Source organism: Branchiostoma floridae, chromosome 17 (assembly GCF_000003815.2).
Source record: "Branchiostoma floridae strain S238N-H82 chromosome 17, Bfl_VNyyK, whole genome shotgun sequence".
Lineage (NCBI taxonomy): Eukaryota > Metazoa > Chordata > Leptocardii > Amphioxiformes > Branchiostomatidae > Branchiostoma > Branchiostoma floridae.
In genome coordinates this window covers 1807391-1825577 of record NC_049995.1, presented here as the reverse complement: position 1 = coordinate 1825577, position 18187 = coordinate 1807391, and the positions used below count along the sequence as shown (strand labels likewise).

The 18187-nt window shown below is 38.4% G+C and overlaps 1 protein-coding gene across 7 annotated transcripts in view; it reads left to right on the top strand.

Moving 5' to 3' along the window:
* LOC118404770 (oxysterol-binding protein-related protein 1-like) overlaps positions 1 to 16517 on the top strand; it is a 74054-nt gene extending 57537 nt beyond the window's left edge. For 5 of the 7 annotated variants that reach the window (XM_035804100.1, XM_035804095.1, XM_035804097.1 and 2 more), the window contains exons 19-28: positions 6298 to 6432; positions 7095 to 7192; positions 7933 to 8109; positions 8467 to 8664; positions 9094 to 9271; positions 10200 to 10367; positions 11482 to 11544; positions 12732 to 12855; positions 13675 to 13765; positions 14269 to 16517. In XM_035804100.1, coding sequence (XP_035659993.1) covers positions 6298 to 6432; positions 7095 to 7192; positions 7933 to 8109; positions 8467 to 8664; positions 9094 to 9271; positions 10200 to 10367; positions 11482 to 11544; positions 12732 to 12855; positions 13675 to 13765; positions 14269 to 14377 — 1341 coding nt within the window. In that variant the 3' untranslated portion in view covers positions 14378 to 16517. The remainder of the gene's footprint in view (positions 1 to 6297; positions 6433 to 7094; positions 7193 to 7932; positions 8110 to 8466; positions 8665 to 9093; positions 9272 to 10199; positions 10368 to 11481; positions 11545 to 12731; positions 12856 to 13674; positions 13766 to 14268) is intronic. The other 2 variants (XM_035804101.1, XM_035804102.1) reach the window with 1 other exon arrangement.
* The last annotated feature ends 1670 nt before the right edge of the window (positions 16518 to 18187 follow it).

Below are 18187 nucleotides of genomic sequence, written 5' to 3'. Positions count from 1 at the left end.
TTCAACAATCCTTTTCTCACGTGAAGATCAGAAAGTCTTTTTGCCTAGAAACATTTCTTACTTTGACGATTGGTGCTCTTACAGCAAGACTGTCTTTCTTACTTCAAGAGCACAATTCTTGATGCCTAGAATTATTTTGAAATTCTTAGTACTTTCAAGATTGGTGTTCTCACACCAAGAATTGAAAATCTTACTTTGAAAATTGGTGTTCTTACACCAAGAATACATTTCTTACCTCAAGAGCGCACTTCTTATTGCCTAGAAATATTTTCTTACTTCCAAGATTTTCTCACACAAAAGAATAAATTTCTCATATCAAGAGTAAAATTCTTTATTGCCTAGATACATTTCTTATTTCCAAGACTGCTATTCTTACAACAAGAATACCATTCTTACTACAAGTGCACAATTCGTATTACCTAGAAATATTTTCTCATTTTCAAGATTGGCATTCTTAAAACCAAGATTAAATTTCTAATAATAAGAATAACTTTCTTACATCAAGAGCACAATTCTTATTGGCTAGAAATATTTTCTTACTTTTAAGATGGTGTTCTTATACCAAGATTAAATTTCTTATATCAAGAATAACTTTCTTACATCAAGACAACAATTCTTATTCCCTAGAAATATTTTCTTAGTTTCAAGATTTGTGTTCTTATACCAAGATTAAAATTCTTATATCAAGAATAACTTTCTTACATCAAGACAACAATTCTTATTGGCTAGTAATTTATTCTTACTTTCAAGATTGGTGTTCTTATACCAAGACTAAATTTCTTACGGCAAGAGTAACTTTCTTACAGCAAGAGCACACTTCTTATTCCCAGAAATATTTTCTTACTTTCAAGATTGGTGTTCTTATACCAAGATTAAATTTCTTATATCAAGAATAACTTTCTTACATCAAGAGCACACTTCTTATTGCTAGAAATATTTTCTTAATTGTTCTTACAACAAAGAGTAACTTTCTTAAATCAAAAGTACACTTCTTATTGCCTAAAGATATTCTCTTACATCTGAGATTAATATACTTTTATACACCAAGACCAAATTTCGTACACCTAGCCGACCTAGGGTACTACTTTGCTGTGCTAATATTGAAGTTTATGTATTAGCAACATCTTGCTATCTTTAAGTTCAAGACTGAATTTCTTACACCTACAAACATAGAAACCATTTCTTAAAGTAAGATTGAGGTTCTTGTATCACGAACTGGTCAATGTTGCTGTTTATATAGTTCCATATATAAATATTTCCAATCATACTCATTTCCATCAATAAGTTTCATACCAGATTTTGGGGCATTCTTTTTTTCTATGAACCATTATTTTAAAGATTGCAACATTATTGCAGATACCAACAGATTTAGATTATATATGATGCTTGCTTATAAAAATCCATATTCCTGATACTGAGCATACTAATAACTTAATTACTGTCCTTCTAAAACAGCACCATTACTGCTGTAATGTTGTTGGTGATGGTATCATAATCATAATACATGTCACTTGTTCTTGTAGCTTTTCCAAAGTTGAGATGGGGGCATCCTCTTTGGTCCAACTGGCCATGGTTTCCACGCCTAGAACACAGGCAGTTTATGAACAAACAATTCCCTAATAAATGCCCCCCTCCCCCATAAGGATTTTGGACATCGACATCTCTATACTTTTCCTTCCTTAAAAATATCATACTTACGTCTTAGTGTTTTGGAGGAATTCATGCAAGTGTTCACTTCTACATTCTGCAATTACTGGTCGCCTTATCATGCATATGCAACCAAAGAAATGTGAAATTAAAATACTTTGAAAAACAAGATGGCTGACGTACCTGAATAGATAATGTTCCAAGCTTGACTTCGGCTTTGGTTGCACTTTGGAGCTTAGAAATGCAAGGCCACATTGTAAACAGGGTCCCAGGCGATGCAGGAAACTGTCCTAAAGAAATCTACCATATCTGTGCCCTGTATTTGTAAGATCTAATGCACATCAGACAAATAAACCTGGAGAGGCAGTTTGCATGCAAGCTGCAACTGTCTTAGAATTTCAAATTTGCAGCAAAGGATGATGGGAGTAATTTCCCATGATCCTTAGCAAAACTGTTGTCTTATTACCAGAAAAATATAGAATTAATTTCTTAAACTCTGATCTGATATTGAGAAAATAGACAAAAATTATGCTGGTTCCAACTCATTGTTCTTTACATCTTGATAGACACATGGATTATGATAAACAGTGTCTGCCAAGAAGGTCAATGGAAAAGTTTCTATATGTGCTAGTTTTTATTAGATATTTTGAATAAAGACAACAATCAAGAACATTCAAGAGTCTTCTGCTAGTCAAAGCTTGTTCTGTAATTTCCTGTTTTGTTATTAGTATTCAGTCAAGTAAGTCAAGGACCATACTCTTGTACCTGAGTTCTTAATTACCTAGAATTAGGATAGATTATGCAAATCCTCCAGATTTCTAGAACACTCTTGTCGGTGAACGCTAACATGGCTAATGTTATATGAGAAATACTTTCTTCACTTACGAAAAAAGATGCGTTTATCAAAGTTTCTGGATACCAAAGACAAGAACATTCAAGATTAGTATTCCAGTAATTCCTTGCACTTTATCTTGTACTTAAATTATCTTGAATGTTCTTGTTTTTCTGAGCAGTATACCTGAGGAAATGTAAGAACGAAATTCTTGTTTATTCTTGACCATTCCCCAAAAAGCAAGAATAGAGTTTCTCAAAGTTTCTTAATATGTAAAACAAGAACATTCAAGACTTTTGTTCCAGTAACTACTTGTTTTTATATCTTGATGTTCTTGTTTTTTTCTTACTATAAGAAAATCAAGAGGGGGTAGTGAAAAATTCTTGTACTTTCTTAAATATGGCAAGAATTTCAGTCTTCATACAAGAATACCAAGAATATTTGACTTACATTTCTTGAAAATTCTAAGGGGAAAAAGTCTTTTTGAGAAATTATTTCTTAGCTTAAGAAAAGTAATGACATTTCTCTTGTTATAAGAATTTACAAGAAAATGGTCTTCGAATGATCTCTGTCTTTTTTTCTTATTCATTCTTATTTCTTCTTGAAATTTCTTCATGCAAGCACATGTGTCCACGAATTAAGTAAACTGTTACTAACCAAGACAAAACAAGACAAATATTTTTTGTAGTGTGGAAGCATATTCTAGCTTTTTGTGTACGAGGGTGTTGTAGGCAATCTCCATGGCTTCACGAGGTAGATTACTTTTAACTTTGCTTAGCAGCCCTAGAACTTTCTTGACTTGCTGATTTAGATTTAGGGCCCCCTTATGCTTTTTGGCACTGCACTTGTGGGCAATGTTGTTCTACCCTGTACAAGAACTCTTGGGCAGCTTTGAGTGTCCTCTAGGAGATAAATATCATCGGCAAAGTCCAGGTCTGGTAGAACCACGGCTGGATGGCGAGAACTCTGTCTTCTCTTTAATGTGATCCCATCACTCAACCTGACTGCTTAATGTGATCCCATCACTCGACCTGAAGGCATAGTCTAATGCGAATATGAACAAAAAAGGTGCTAGGGGGCCTCCCTGTAGTATGAATGTGTTGATGTCAAAAGTATCCGTTTCTCCTTCTGGTGTCAGAACGGTAGCCTTGGTGTTAGTGTACATGACCCTGATGGCACTGACTAACGGGGGAGGCACGCCGTACACCAGCAGGATCTTGAGCATGGTGTCACAGTTGATAAAATCAAATGCCTTCTTAAAATCAATAGGAATAAGGACTGCTTCCTTTTGATGGTTCCGGACTTCTTCTACAATTCGGCAAAAAGCCAGAATCTGTGCTGAAGTGGACCGAGAAGGGCAAAAGCCATTCTGGTTTGGGCGCAGGATCTTGTCTATAACTGGTCTCAATCAGTAGGAGACGACTGTACACCTTGGCGGCCACTTGTGTCAAGGAGATGCCCCTGTCGTTGTCAGGGAGAGTGAGATTTCCCTTCTTTGGGATGGGGACTATACCTGAGAGGCCCCACTCGGCGGGTCTGTGACCAGACAGTGTTTGTTTGCAGAAGAAGGTGAGATGCTCACTGATCTTTGGAAGCTTCCACAGTTCGACAGGTAAAACATCCGTCCCAGGGACCTTTCCTGATCGTATCTGGCTGAGTGCTGTGTCTACTTCCTCCTGGGAGAAGGGGCTGCAGTTGATGCTGTGGTTTGTGTCGAACACTGGTGTGATGTCTGGACCAACTCCAGCCTGGGGTGTGTCTGGCACGAGAAGCTTGGAAAAAAGTTTTTTTCAGGCCTCGAGTCTTGTAAAATGTGATGCCTGACCTCTCGTGTACCAACTTCCAAGCCTTCACGTGATCTACGGTAGAACCTGATTCAAAAGCTAGGAGTGTATTCAGCACACAGTTGTCCTCCCACTTGTCGTATGACTGCTTGAGCTGAGTCTAGGCTGCTTGGAGGTTCTTTGTGGCAGAGCAGAGGGTGGACCGTCGATCAACCGTCACCTCAGGGCAGAAAACTGGCTGTGGCTCGCAAGGAAGTTTCCTTGGCAGCTTCTCTTTGCCGCCTTGACAAAGGCATATTCTGACAAATTTAGAATATGTTCTCTGATTTTCTGGAGCCGAGAAAATGAGTGGGAGATCGTAGAGTCTATTGAGTTCAGGGTCATCCCTTACGGCTCGCCAACACAGTTTTTTACGAGGAAGAATTTTGGGAACTCGAACACTGAGGCGAATCTTGATGGCAACAATTCTATGACAGTACGATAACCTTTTGGTTGCACCTAATGACCATAGCGACTGCTCGGTCTGAAACTTTTCTCACGGATGAGACTAGGGATAAGAGAGAGGAACTCACCACAACTCACAGCTGCTGATCTACTACTGATCTGTTACTAATATTCCTACTGCCCCGAGTCAACTACTGATCTGCTACTAACTTAATTCAAAATTTTGAATAATTAATAACTGCTACATGTGTATTATTAACTAGCCCCCCTTCTCAGACATCCAAACATACCCATGGACACCAAAGCCAGCCTGATCAACACCATCTTCACCCACCCTGACCTACCAGTGCCAGACCTGTACTCTTAACAAAGCACAACAAAGGAAACTTGTGACTTGTGAGATGAGGTGCCTAAGAAGAACAGTAGGGAAGACCAGAAGGGATAAGATCAGGAATGAGGTGATAAGGGGAATGGTTGGTGCCACCAACATCAACCACTACATCGCTCGACAACAGATAAAGTGGTTCGGGCACCTCGTCAGAATGTCACCCAATCAACCGGCCCTGAGAGCCTACAACACCAGAGTGTCAGGACGGCGGGCCAGAGGTCGACCTCGACGCCGGTGGATCGACGGAGTGAAAGAGACCCTGAACACCCATGGACTGACACTCCAACAGGCCACACGTCTAGCTATGGACTGCCTTCTCCTCCTCCCCGCGACACCCTCGACGGTATAAGCGGACGGATATAGATAGATAGATAGATTATTATTGATAACAGTTACTGATGAACAGCAAATCAGTACCATATTTAAGTTTAACTTACTAACAGCCCCCCTAGCCATTCCATTCTGTTGATTTCAATATAATCATATTTGCCTTTTATAATACTGTGAAATTAAGTCAACCAATAGGGACCTTGCAATAAGTGATAAGTATATGAGGTATAATAACTGGTGGCACTCAACAACGTCAAATTTTTGCCAAATCATGTCAGTGTGCACGGGTGTGTTGATATGTGCTGTATGTGCCCCAGCCCTAACATGCTTGTGTTTGTCTGCTCTACTAACACCATTGTTTGCTTCTTGTTCTCTGTGCGTACTCCCTTCTCTGAAGACCCAGGTAACTGACCGAGAAAGTCACTGGAAAAATCAATATTAAGATTAGTAACACATCATCATCATTCTGTTGAATCATCATCATCATACTGTTGAATGGAGATGAGTGTGTATTAATGTACACATCATGTAATAAAGTTCAGTTAAAACTATCAGAAAAACAGGAGGGTTTGGATACTGATAGAAATGTAGTAAGTAAAATAGTAAGATGGTAAAGCCAATTCACGATCAATCGACATGAATCTCCATAATTACTTAAAAGTTTGTGATTTTTACTGCTGCTTGTCCTTTTTTGTCTTAAAGTTTCTTTCTTCTTTTTCTTAACCTTTTTGAATTTGGTGTTGGTCCTAAGCTCCTATTTAGTTCTAAAGCCATCATTATAACAATTTTGCCAAGATGACACTTTGGTAGTGTTGCTGAAGCTAGACAGTTTATTACACGTACAGTTCCTACATGTTCTTCTACATCCACAGGAGCTGTCCAAGATTACCATGCCTGTGGTGTTCAATGAGCCCCTGAGCTTCCTGCAGAGGTTATGTGAGTACATGGACTACTCCTACCTGTTGGATAAGGCCAGTGCCAGTGAGGACTCTCTGGTCAGATTGCAGGTATGTGGACACATTGTAATGAACTGACTATACAGTAATGTTACCTTACATTTGAAATAAGATACAACTTGTTCAATCTGGGAACTGCCTTTCTTAAAGCCATGGACAGCTTGGCCAACTCATGTTATTTACTTGAAAAGTTCAGGTCCTGAAGTTTATTTAGATTGACCCAGTGTTGTCTGTATACTGTGTCTGTTGAAATCCACTGTTTCACAATGCAAGGCTAAATCCTGCACAACAAGTTTGGAAATTATTGATGATATTTTTGCAAGTTTTTTTTTTTGTAACGTTAGCACTATTAATTTCAAAGCCACAACAAACACTCCATTTTCTTCCTACCAGTAAATTGAATCCCCATGAACTTAAATGCACTTTACAGTATGTTATTTTTGTCATGTGCGTACAATGTATGTGTGCATGTGACTGTATGTGTATGTCTTGGCCTGTCACAAGAGCATGCCTTTAGATATGCCTGCATGGGTGCGTGTGCGTTTCCCTGTTGTGTGCATGTGCCTGACATTAAAGTACATGACATTGTATATCCCCATTTGTCACAGTGCATGTGCCTGTGTGCGTTACTTTATGTGCATTTAATAGTGTTGTGCATACATGTGCAAACAGGTTTATCTTTTGTGAACGTCTAATTTTTGTCTCTTCTTCAGTATGTGACAGCTTTTGCAGTGTCTGCATGTTCCTCCAATGAACACAGACTAAGTAAACCATTCAATCCCCTGCTGGGAGAAACATATGAACTTGACAGGTACCAGTTATTTGATATCATACACTTTTCTTTGAATTTAGTTCTACGTGACTGTATAATATACAGGTAGAGACTCCAATCTGGTAGAATCGCCGACTCTGCTGGCAGAGATCCCGATCGCAGTCTCTGTTGACAGAAACCCAGATTCGGATCTCTATGAAAGTGGCAGAATCACTGATTCTGGCGGTAGAGATCCCGATCAGAGAATCTGTTGACAGGGACTCCGATCGAGATCTCTGTCAATCGGAATCTGTACCAGATGAGATCACTTTGATCAAAGCCTTTATCTTCATACTAGTATGCATTTTGATAGGGAATTTTCAAAATTTTTATGTGAATCTATTGGCTTAAGTCAAAGTGCCTTTTCTAAGTGACATAATTTGAGGCAAATTCAAACTTGTGATTTTATCTACATCCTTATGCATATAAAGCTAGATACATGTATTAACAATGACTTAAAGCCTGCTAACTGTTTATCAAGTAACCAGACAAGCCCGGCAACACTCTTATTAGAAATGACTCAAAAACTGAGTAACTCATGGACCAGGTGTGATTTGTCCTCCCTCCCCAAGAACCAGCTTCTCAACGTAGGCCTTTAAGTCAGCAAGATTATACTTTTTCTTTCATATTACTGTATCAAAATAATTGCTATTCAATGTTATTGATTATTAGACTTTTGCTTCTGCTTCCAATTTTCGTACTGGTGCGACATGACTAATAGTCTTGCCTCTTCTTCCCAGACCAGACCTAGGATTCAGAATAGTTGCAGAACAGGTCAGCCACCACCCTCCCATCAGTGCCTTCTATGCAGAGGGCAAACAATGGCTGTTCCATGGCTCTGTTCATCCCAAACTCAAGTTCTGGGGAAAAAGTGTCGAGATCCAACCCAAAGGAATGATCACAGTAGAGTTACCAAGGTAAGGGCTGGCAAGGGAAGGGTACTGACAAAATTGTGTCATGAGTTTAAGGCATACTTATAACTCTCCCAGCAGTCCCAATTCTCCTTTTAATATTTAAGGATTTGTATAAGTCTTAAAATCAAATCATATGCCTAACAGACAAAGACATATTGTCTCAATGTTGCTCACAAGATGTACTCATTTTGTGGATGTATGCCTTGTTGGGAAATTTAGGCCCCAAAATAAAGTGGATATTTGAAAGCTATTTAGCAGAAATGACACCAAGGCGCACTGTACAGGCCAAGGAAAGGTCTAAAAGGATAATGTTAAATGTAAATGTAGGGGAATAAATATTCCATTGTGTGCTCATAACAGCCACGGTGAGGTCTACACCTGGCAGAATGTCAACAGTTGTGTTCACAACATCATCGTGGGCAAGCTGTGGATAGAACAGTATGGAGAAATGGAGGTGAAGAATCACAACACTGCTGAAAGAGTCATTCTGAACTTCCGCCCCAGTGGATGGTTTGGCAAGGAACTGCACAAAATAGATGGCTATGTTTATGACAAAGAGTAAGTATGCTGTATGTTACAACAATCAACCGGATAGTGATTATGTGAGTGAGTGAGTGAGTGAGTGAGTGAGTGAGTGAGTGAGTGAGTGAGTGAGTGAGTGAGTGAGTGAGTGAGTGAGTGAGTGAGTGAGCGAGCGAGCGAGTGGATGTTTTAATTACCATGATACAAAACGTTCCTCTGTTACGGTTGATTGAAAATATAATGAAGCATTAAAAAATTAAAGGAATGACTTTGAATTCATTCAGATTAACAATTACATGATAATTTTCCCTGTGGTTCAATACATGAAGTACATCAACATCTCAACACATGACCAACAGGGAACCTACTCAGTACATGTACACAACAAATACACTACTGTAACAATACATAAGATGCACTATGACATTTCAATACTGATGTTATTTTTTTTTCCTATTTTGTTAGAAAGAACAAGAGAAGAGGTCTGTATGGCAGGTGGACAGAGAACATGTACAGTGTGGATGTGGAGCTGTTTGAGGATATGAAGAGGAAAGCAAAGGAGAAGAAGAAGGGTAAAAAGGAAACTTCGCCATCTCCAACCAAGCTATTCAGAAGGAATGGTACTTCCAGCAATCCACCTCAGGTACATGGAAATGCTATACAATAACCTTCCAGTCTGTAGATTACATTCAATTTTGCCTTGATACCTTTCTGTGGTTGGCCTTTTGGATGTACTAGTTTGTGCCAGAGGGTTGAGTGAGATTTCAAGTTAGCATAATGTAATCTACACACTCAATTGAGAATAATCCAACTGCATCAACACATACATTGGCAAGAGCCACTAAAAGAAAGGTACAAAGACCATTGTAAACCCAGCGGTAATGGCTAATCCTCTGCCATTTTCCACCACTTATCCACTTATAACATAACTTTGAACGGGGAGTTAGAGAGGCTATATATGAGAGAATGTACAATCCCACCCTCAACAGGAAAGGGGACTACGTATGGATTTTTCTTGTACTTGGGACATAGCGCCTCCACCCACAAGAAAAAACATTAGCAATAGCTGTAAGTAAAACAACTGGAGCTAATGGACTCATTTGCATCAACTTTATCTTAGCTTTGTTGTACCTTTGTTTCCTATTGCAATTGGAATCCAAAATTGTCTTCAGCTTGACTTTGTCTTTACCTTGTTTTGTATTGGATAATCCAAAATTTTCTTCAGCTATTTTGCATTCATACTTAAGGTATAAAAACCAGTGTCTTCCAGATCTTTTGTCACTGATGAAAGGTAGTGGATACTATCTGAAACGTCTGACCATTTTCAAAATCATTTCCAGTTGCTTGAGTAACTGCTTTTTGTCGTGTCTTATTACCTGGATGTCTAACCTTCATCTGACAAAGATTTTTCATCATGAACACACTATTAAGACACTGTACAGTAAAACAATCCAAGCACTCATATTTCATGGAGGTATAAGCTCTTCAAACTCAGAGTGCAGAATGAGAGAGACAGCTGAAAAGATTTTTTACACAGCATTGATGTTCTATTTTTTTTTAATCATGTACAGGACAGTGCAGATGGAGCAGTGGGAGAAGAAGAGGTGAGACTCCCAGTGTCTCCCTCTGAAGAGGCTGACCAGCACAGTCCTGATGAGGAGAACATGAAAGAGATGCTGGACCATCCTGACTCCAGCCAACTGTGGCAGGTGGTACCTCGCCCTGACCACTCAAAACAGGTACATTGTACAAACACAGGAACTCCAAACTTCTATTAATAACATGTAGTATTTGCACAGGAAACACCAGTGAGAATTCTATAATAACATGGTACATATGCACAGGGACACCAAAGTTATATGATAAAATTGTACATGCATATACAAATGTATGTAGGATTGTATATTGATGATGCAAATTATGTCTTTGTTTGCATGATATTTATCTATCAACATTCTTTTCTTTCTATTAAGTTTGCAAATATCACATGTTGCCAAAGCCCTATAATGAAACATAGAGGGTTTAGACAATTTCCTCATTAATTATGCAAATTAGAGTCCAACTTGCATAACTATCATCAAGTTATACCAAGCATCACTTAAGCTATCTGCATCACAAAATCATAAAATCCATTCATACCTTCTGAAACTAGGGGCTACAAGCATACATCACTAACTCTCTGCCCCAAGAGCTATCTACCACTCAAAAATCACGACAGTCACTGTAGCATATCCAGAACTTGAGATATCAAACCTGGAAGCTCTGCTGCAGTACAACAGCAAGCCGCTAGGAACCCAAAATCTAATCATTCATTTGAAGGTCTCATCAAGACCTACCGACATACCAAATATCAACACAATCCATCCAGGGATTCTGGAATTATGCTGGTCTTCTACACACACAAACGCTACAGAAAACATAACCTTCTAGCGAAGACAGAAAATGCACATCAGCAAACAAAGCAGGTACATTACATGTGCAGAGATTGCATGTAGAACAGTGTTACATTGAAAGGTACATTATGTGTCATTCAATCTGTACATTGCACAGGAAACAACATTTACATGTACATATACATTGTAATGATAATACAGAAAAGTAGGAACATACAAATGTAGTGGAATGCTTGGCAATATAGTTGAAATGAGCTGAATTTGCTTTGCCTCAAGTTTGACAGCAGTTGTGGTATTTCTTTGTTTGTCTATTTTGTATTCAGTCATGTTGATATGAAGGAAAGCACCTGTTGGGGAGTAAACAGCCAGTACAAACAGATTGTGTGCACCATCAGCTAACATGTACCTCAGACGTGTTGCCGTTACCGTAAACTTGACACTATATGTTCAAACAACACAGGCACAGACTAATGAAAACTGTCTACTTTGGTGGGCTGAAACCAAAAGTCAGCATGCTTCAAAGGTGATTTTCTTTCCATTGCTTTCTGTTTCTCATTTGAATAAATCTGTATGTGACAGTGTCAAGAGCTTGCCTGTCTTGTACTTGGTCTTTCATATAAAATATTACCTTTGCCAAATTACTTTGTTAAAATAACATGATACTGCGAAAAACGCCACAGCAATTCTGGTGTTGTCTCCAACACATTACATACATTATGTGCTTGATGCAAAACACCTCACCAAAAAAACAAAGAGTTCAGAGCCTTGCAAATGACTTCCCCATTTACAAACATATGCCAAGATTATGTACACCTTTAAACAACTTAAACATGTCTCAGGTATGATATTTCTATCATTTACCACTTGCTGAATTATGGCAATTTTGCATTAGTTATAAAAATTAGGTCCATATTTACATAATTTGCTACAAATTTTGAACTTCTACCTGACATACTAAACATGATATGTTACCCGCATTTAAGTCCTATAATTATGAACTTCAAGCTTGAATTATAGAATTTCCTCATCAATAATATTATTATACAAATCAAGTCCATTTTGCCTAATTTTCATTTCCTTGACAATTTTGTGTAAATTTCTGACTAAGTGACTTGTACACTCAATATCATGGAAATCTGCCATTCCTTTGTTCAGTTATTCTCCTTGAATCATTTTAACAAACTGGATCCTCTGTAGTTTCCTACCAAGCTGCTATATATATAATATATATATGGGGTCTGAACATACAATAATTTTGTAGATGTGCACTCAGTCTGCTTCATCTTTATATGAAAAGCTACCTGCCGCCAAAAAAATCCAGACCATATATCCAGGACAAAAAATTTAGATATAAAAACCAACCTGCTGTTGTTGGAAACCTCTGAAGAGGATTACTCAAGAAGGGATTCAAGATGACAGATTTTCATGATAGTTTGCATTGTATCGTATGAAGTGAATTTTGTAGGTGAACATTGAAAATCTTTGTTTTATTACCGACCTTCACGTTATCTGATAGAAGTGTAGAAATCAAATTTGTTGTTACCCAGTACCAACCGTTTTGTGACCATGTTTTTTTGCTACACTTTACCTGAATGAAGAATGAATGTGTGACTTTGTTAACGTTTTCACCCAGTACCTCCACTTACATGTACCTGTGTGTGAACAGTTACAATTGAGTAACATACACATAATGTGTTTGTTGTTATACAGTACTTCCACTTTACCAACTTTGCCATGACCCTGAATGAACTGTTGGAGGGGATGGATGAACAACTCCCATCCACAGACTGTAGGTTTCGTCCTGACATCAGGCTGCTGGAATCAGGAGACTTAGGTGGGTCTGTCAGCTAACCCGGGACTCTTGTAGTAGTCAAGGCCTAGACCTCACTTCAGTTCTGGTGGAACAGATTTACGTACACCATACATGCATGTGACATCCACTACCATAATACCGCTACTTAGATCATAATGCTGCCAGATAAAATAAGTGATAAGTTTAATGTGGAGATCTTCCGTGGTATGCACACTTCAGACACCAATGTGTTCAAATGTGATGAACAGTTCAACACATTTTTAAAAAGGCTTTGAAAATGTCGCATTTGAGGACAACAATTAAGGTCAAAAGTTTTCAGTCCTTATCGGGGCAGACGAGCTTGTCATGGCACAAGACTAGCATAATTCAACAGCAATGATTGAATTTCTTTTGGTGACCTATGACTTGTGTCAACGGGTGACCTATTGTCAAGAACTGTTGCATAATAGCCTGGATTTATGGCTTTAATAACAGGCAAAAACGCAAAATTTTAATTCCCTCCTTTTCTGATCTGCCATTTTTTATTTCTACACTTTTTGTCTTTAAGTTTTACGTCATATAATGGTTGTGACAGGCCAAAATCAAAATTCTTGACAGTATACGTCCGTTGTCTGATGACTTTTTTTTAAAATCCTCAGATAGCTTTTTATTTTGTGTAATATCAGGAAATAACGGAACAACAGAGGATGTATAAGGTGCATAGCGCAAGTTAATTGTTTCTTCCTGGCAGAATTATGGAACCCCTCCAACCGACTGCCTGGTCTCAGCCCAATTCTGCAGTGTGGTATGATTGATTGATGAAGAAAAGAGTCTAAATGGGGAACAATTTTTCTTCTGCAGATAAAGCAGCCCAGGAGAAAAATAGACTGGAAGAGAAGCAGAGAGCAGCCAGGAAACTCCGCATCAAACAGAAGCAACAGTGGACACCTAGGTAGGGATAACAGTACCTGAGTCGGTTTTGCCCACAAATCAACCTCCTCTGGCAAAATACGTTGTTTATCCTGCATACTTTAGGCTTTTAACCTCCCTGCCACTATGTGTACAATCATGTATCATCCACATGATATTGTAATATTCCATGCTTATACAGGGATATTTTGTCCCAATCATGTTATATAGCTGTAAACTTCTGCAGGAAGATAAACGAATAATAGGAGCATATTGTGGAATCTGACCACAATCAAAAACATCAATTTAAAAACAAAGTCACTGTTATTGGTCATCTTTAGTACATATAGTGTCTCACCGGCAGTTCAAGTCTTTTAAAAGGTTAATATCTTGTCTACATCCTTTCAAAGCTATTGCCTGGCATCACTTCAGTCAACTACAGTGTGCATGTGTGAGTTAAGTGGATTTGTTCATGTCTGACCTGGTCATTATTCATGTTGGCTCACCATTAATTGTACCTTTGCTTTGCGGACATTCTTTGCTCAGATGGTTCCATCAGGGTACCCACCCTGGGACCAGGGAGACAGACTGGACCTACTCTGGAGGGTACTGGGAAAGGGACTATAGATCTAAGGACTTACCAGACATCTTCTGATAGGAGAAGAAACCACTATAGAAGTGTGGTGAACTTCACAGCAAGATGAGACACTGCAGATTGAAGCTCCATGCAGCTGAACACATTATTGTAGTGAGTTAACAGCAAAGATGAAAATCTTGTCATTGAATGGTGGAAGGTTTCCAGAGGGAAGATATAGAACTCATGGATAGGTATAGAACTACAGTTGACTGTATGTATTTATGCCTAAAAGCATTTACTCAAGCAACTGGATATGATTTTGGAAACTTCATTTCATATTTCAAAATTTCATATCCAGTTGCTTGAGTAACTGCTTTAACCTGAATGTCTAACCTTCAGCGATGTAACTAAGTATCTACATGCAGGCTTTGATACCATCCAAGAAAGCATTATTGCAGTTAGTCAGCAGCCATGAGTCATTGCACTTTGTCATACACTAGGGGTGGGGACCGAACATCTTTCCGGTACAAAATTGGTTTGTCTTAATCGACTGGTCTGAAAAAAACGGACATGAAAAAAATTAGTGGACCAAATCTAGGACCAATTAGAAAATGAACACAGTCACAATATTGGCAGGTGTCCACACATTTGGTGCTTAGCAATCCAAGAAAATAATGAGCAAAGTAGAGTTTACAGTCGTTTCTACAGTCAAATGACAGAAGCAGCTTTGTTTTTGTTTGCATGAAGATGGGATTTTAAACCACCAGTGAGATTCAGATACTCCACCAAACAGATTATATCAAAATGGACCATTGTTTGAATACCGGTACTGACATTTCACAAGTTTTCACAGACAATCAGGTCTAGGCTTAGGTCCTGATCTGAACCTGACCCTGTGGACCATAACCAGACCTGTACCTTTTCTGTACCGGTACCCACCCCTATCATACATAATTATACATTGTCATCTCACATACATGTATATGGTCCCTGCAGGGGCAATCTGATTTATGTACACATGTAAGTTCCTTTCTTTGGGTTATATCAAAACTAAAGCTGAACCTGACAGTTCATTGTACAATAATCACATGTATCTACATGTACAGGTAAGCTTTGGTATTAAACTATGTAAGAATGATCCATTGACATCATAATATCAATTGATTTTTATTACCTTGTTTCTTTCAAGAACTACAGGGTCATAGGCATGGACAGTTCAGAAATGACAATGACATCAGTTTCTTCCATCCAGTATTCTAAATATTTGCACCAAGATACTTCAGTCTGTAGACTAAATTGTTCTGATTATGAATATTATCAACTAGTTTGACAGATTAATATTTCTTTCTCATGTCAAAGTAAAGAAAAACTACATCTGCAAGTGACAACACAGGTCTTTCTTATGGCAGTTCATCATGGCAGAACTTTAAATCTAGCAAATATCTAGCCTTCCAAAATCACAAAATTTAAAGTAAAAAAGTTTTATGTTTTATGACAAATTAATATCATTTTATTTTTGTTACTAAGGCATACACCTGCTAGATGATGACATGCTTTTCATCACCATCTTTAGTCAGCCTCTGACTTTCCCATGTTGTGTCTCCACCTTGGGACAGCAGGGTGGACGTCTCCAACCTGTCTCCGATGCAGTCGCTCTACTCCGGGATGTCTATTTCCAGTTCTTATCCTTTCTTCTCAACCAGATGATGAAGCTATACTTCTTTACTTCCTCAGCAAGATGCTTCTAGACCTTTCCTTGGATCTGTAGATCTCGGCAGTGCAAAGTGCAAACTGTGCCCAGGGCTCGAAATACTGGGTGCATGTGCACCCAAAATTGGAGCTGTGCACCCAATTATTTTCTGTGGGTGCACAGGGTGCACCCAAAGATTTTGTTGGGTTTATGTATGGAAATATATCAAAGTGTACTAGTATACATCATATTCTTGACATCTAAGGGTTAGGCCATGTTGATTTGATTATATGGATGACATCCGCGCTCGCACCAATTTTCGGCCATTTAAAAAAAAAAAAAAAGTTTTCAACCACACAGTAAATTGTGCAAAGCGGCTGTAAAATTAGCACATATATACCGTAGACTGAAGAAAAAAGTATCAGAAAACAGATAACTAATGCCAAAATAAATCTACAGTCAAAGAATAAGGCAACACCAATTTTTTTTTTGTTTCTCGGATTTCCAGACCGTTTTTCTTTTTGATTTGAAAAAAAAAAATTGATGGCCACACCTCGTGTTGACAAAATTTCACTGCCTCTCCTTTCTCAAATTTACTATGAGCCTCAAATTCCAGTGGCTGTACGTGCCTATTTTGGACGGTCAATTTAGAATTTTTCTTCAAACTTTGAACTTTGCTAGGGACCCCTAAATGTTGAAATGTTGTTATTTCTGTTGTATAACTTGAGCAAGCCCCTCGATCTCTCCCACCCCAACATTTTGCAAAAGTTTTTATTTTAATTTCTTTTTTAACTGACCGACCCAAAAAATCTGAGAAACAAGAAATAAAATTGGTGTGGCCTAAGATGTGAAAGGACAGAAAGAAAAAAATATATTGTTGGTAGGTAGTTGGTAGGTACCAGTACATAAAATCCAGATATGGGTCCTGTTCAGGTCCAGAGGATCAGGCCCGGACCTGAACCTGGACCTCATTGTCTGTGGAAACTTTAGAATTGGCACTACTCAAAATAATGAAGAAGAACAAAACGTTTTGCACCCATACGATGTACTGGCACCTACACCTAACTGTTGGTATACTATACTATGTGTTTTAGTCCTATTTTCAACCTTCCTGACCGCTTAGATTTCATACTGAAGGCAACTTTTTTTTTTTGCCAAACTTTTTTTTTTATTCGCTCGCTCGCATCAGTTTTGGAGTTCCCATAGGATGTCATCCATGTTTTGTTACTAGGTTTTCTGACATTCTACTTAAATTTAAGTGGTGCACCAATTTTTGGTGCACCCAATTTTTTAAGCTGGGTGCACCAGTGCACCTAATCCCCAAAATGAATTTCGAGCCCTGGTGCCTCTTCCTCCCTTAGCACACATGCTTTTTTACATAACTCCTCTGATTGGATAAGATTCAAAATTGAATTAATTGACCACCTGTCAATGGCACACAGGGGCAGGTGTAGCACTATGAATTGACCCGATTTGGAAGGCTAGACATTGGCATATTACTTTTTTCCTATAATTATGATCCTGCCATGCATGGGGAGGGGGGGAACACTGCCCACTCCCAGCCTATGGCACAAAAATTGTCTGGTTTTAGGTAGGCTTCAGGTATAGAAATGGAATGTGATGGATAAAATTGTCACTTTGCCATTGGTTCACCTTTATCTGTTGGGTAATTTTATCTGTTGTTTTTCAAAACAGCGCATTTTATTATAATAGGGATATCAAGTCGACAGACGGTTGTTTTAAACTGTAATTTTTCCAAAATATAGCAGCTTGAACTCACATTTCTTCGGCATGCATGATAGCCCTAAATACCCTGCTTTTGAAAACAACGAATATAGGTTACCCCGTGGATAAAGGTGAACTAGGGTTGTAGCAAAGCTAAAAGTAGATGCATTTGTATTGTTTACATGTATGTTTAAAAAGTGACCATATCTAAAATTTTCTGTTGCTAAATAGCTGGTCACAACTTCTAGAAATTCATTTTGGGGATTAGGTGCACTGGTGCACCCAGCTTAAAAAATTGGGTGCACCAAAAATTGGTGCACCACTTAAATTTAAGTAGAATGTCAGAAAACCTAGTAACAAAACATGGATGACATCCTATGGGAACTCCAAAACTGATGCGAGCGAGCGAATAAAAAAAAAAGTTTGGCAAAAAAAAAAAGTTGCCTTCAGTATGAAATCTAAGCGGTCAGGAA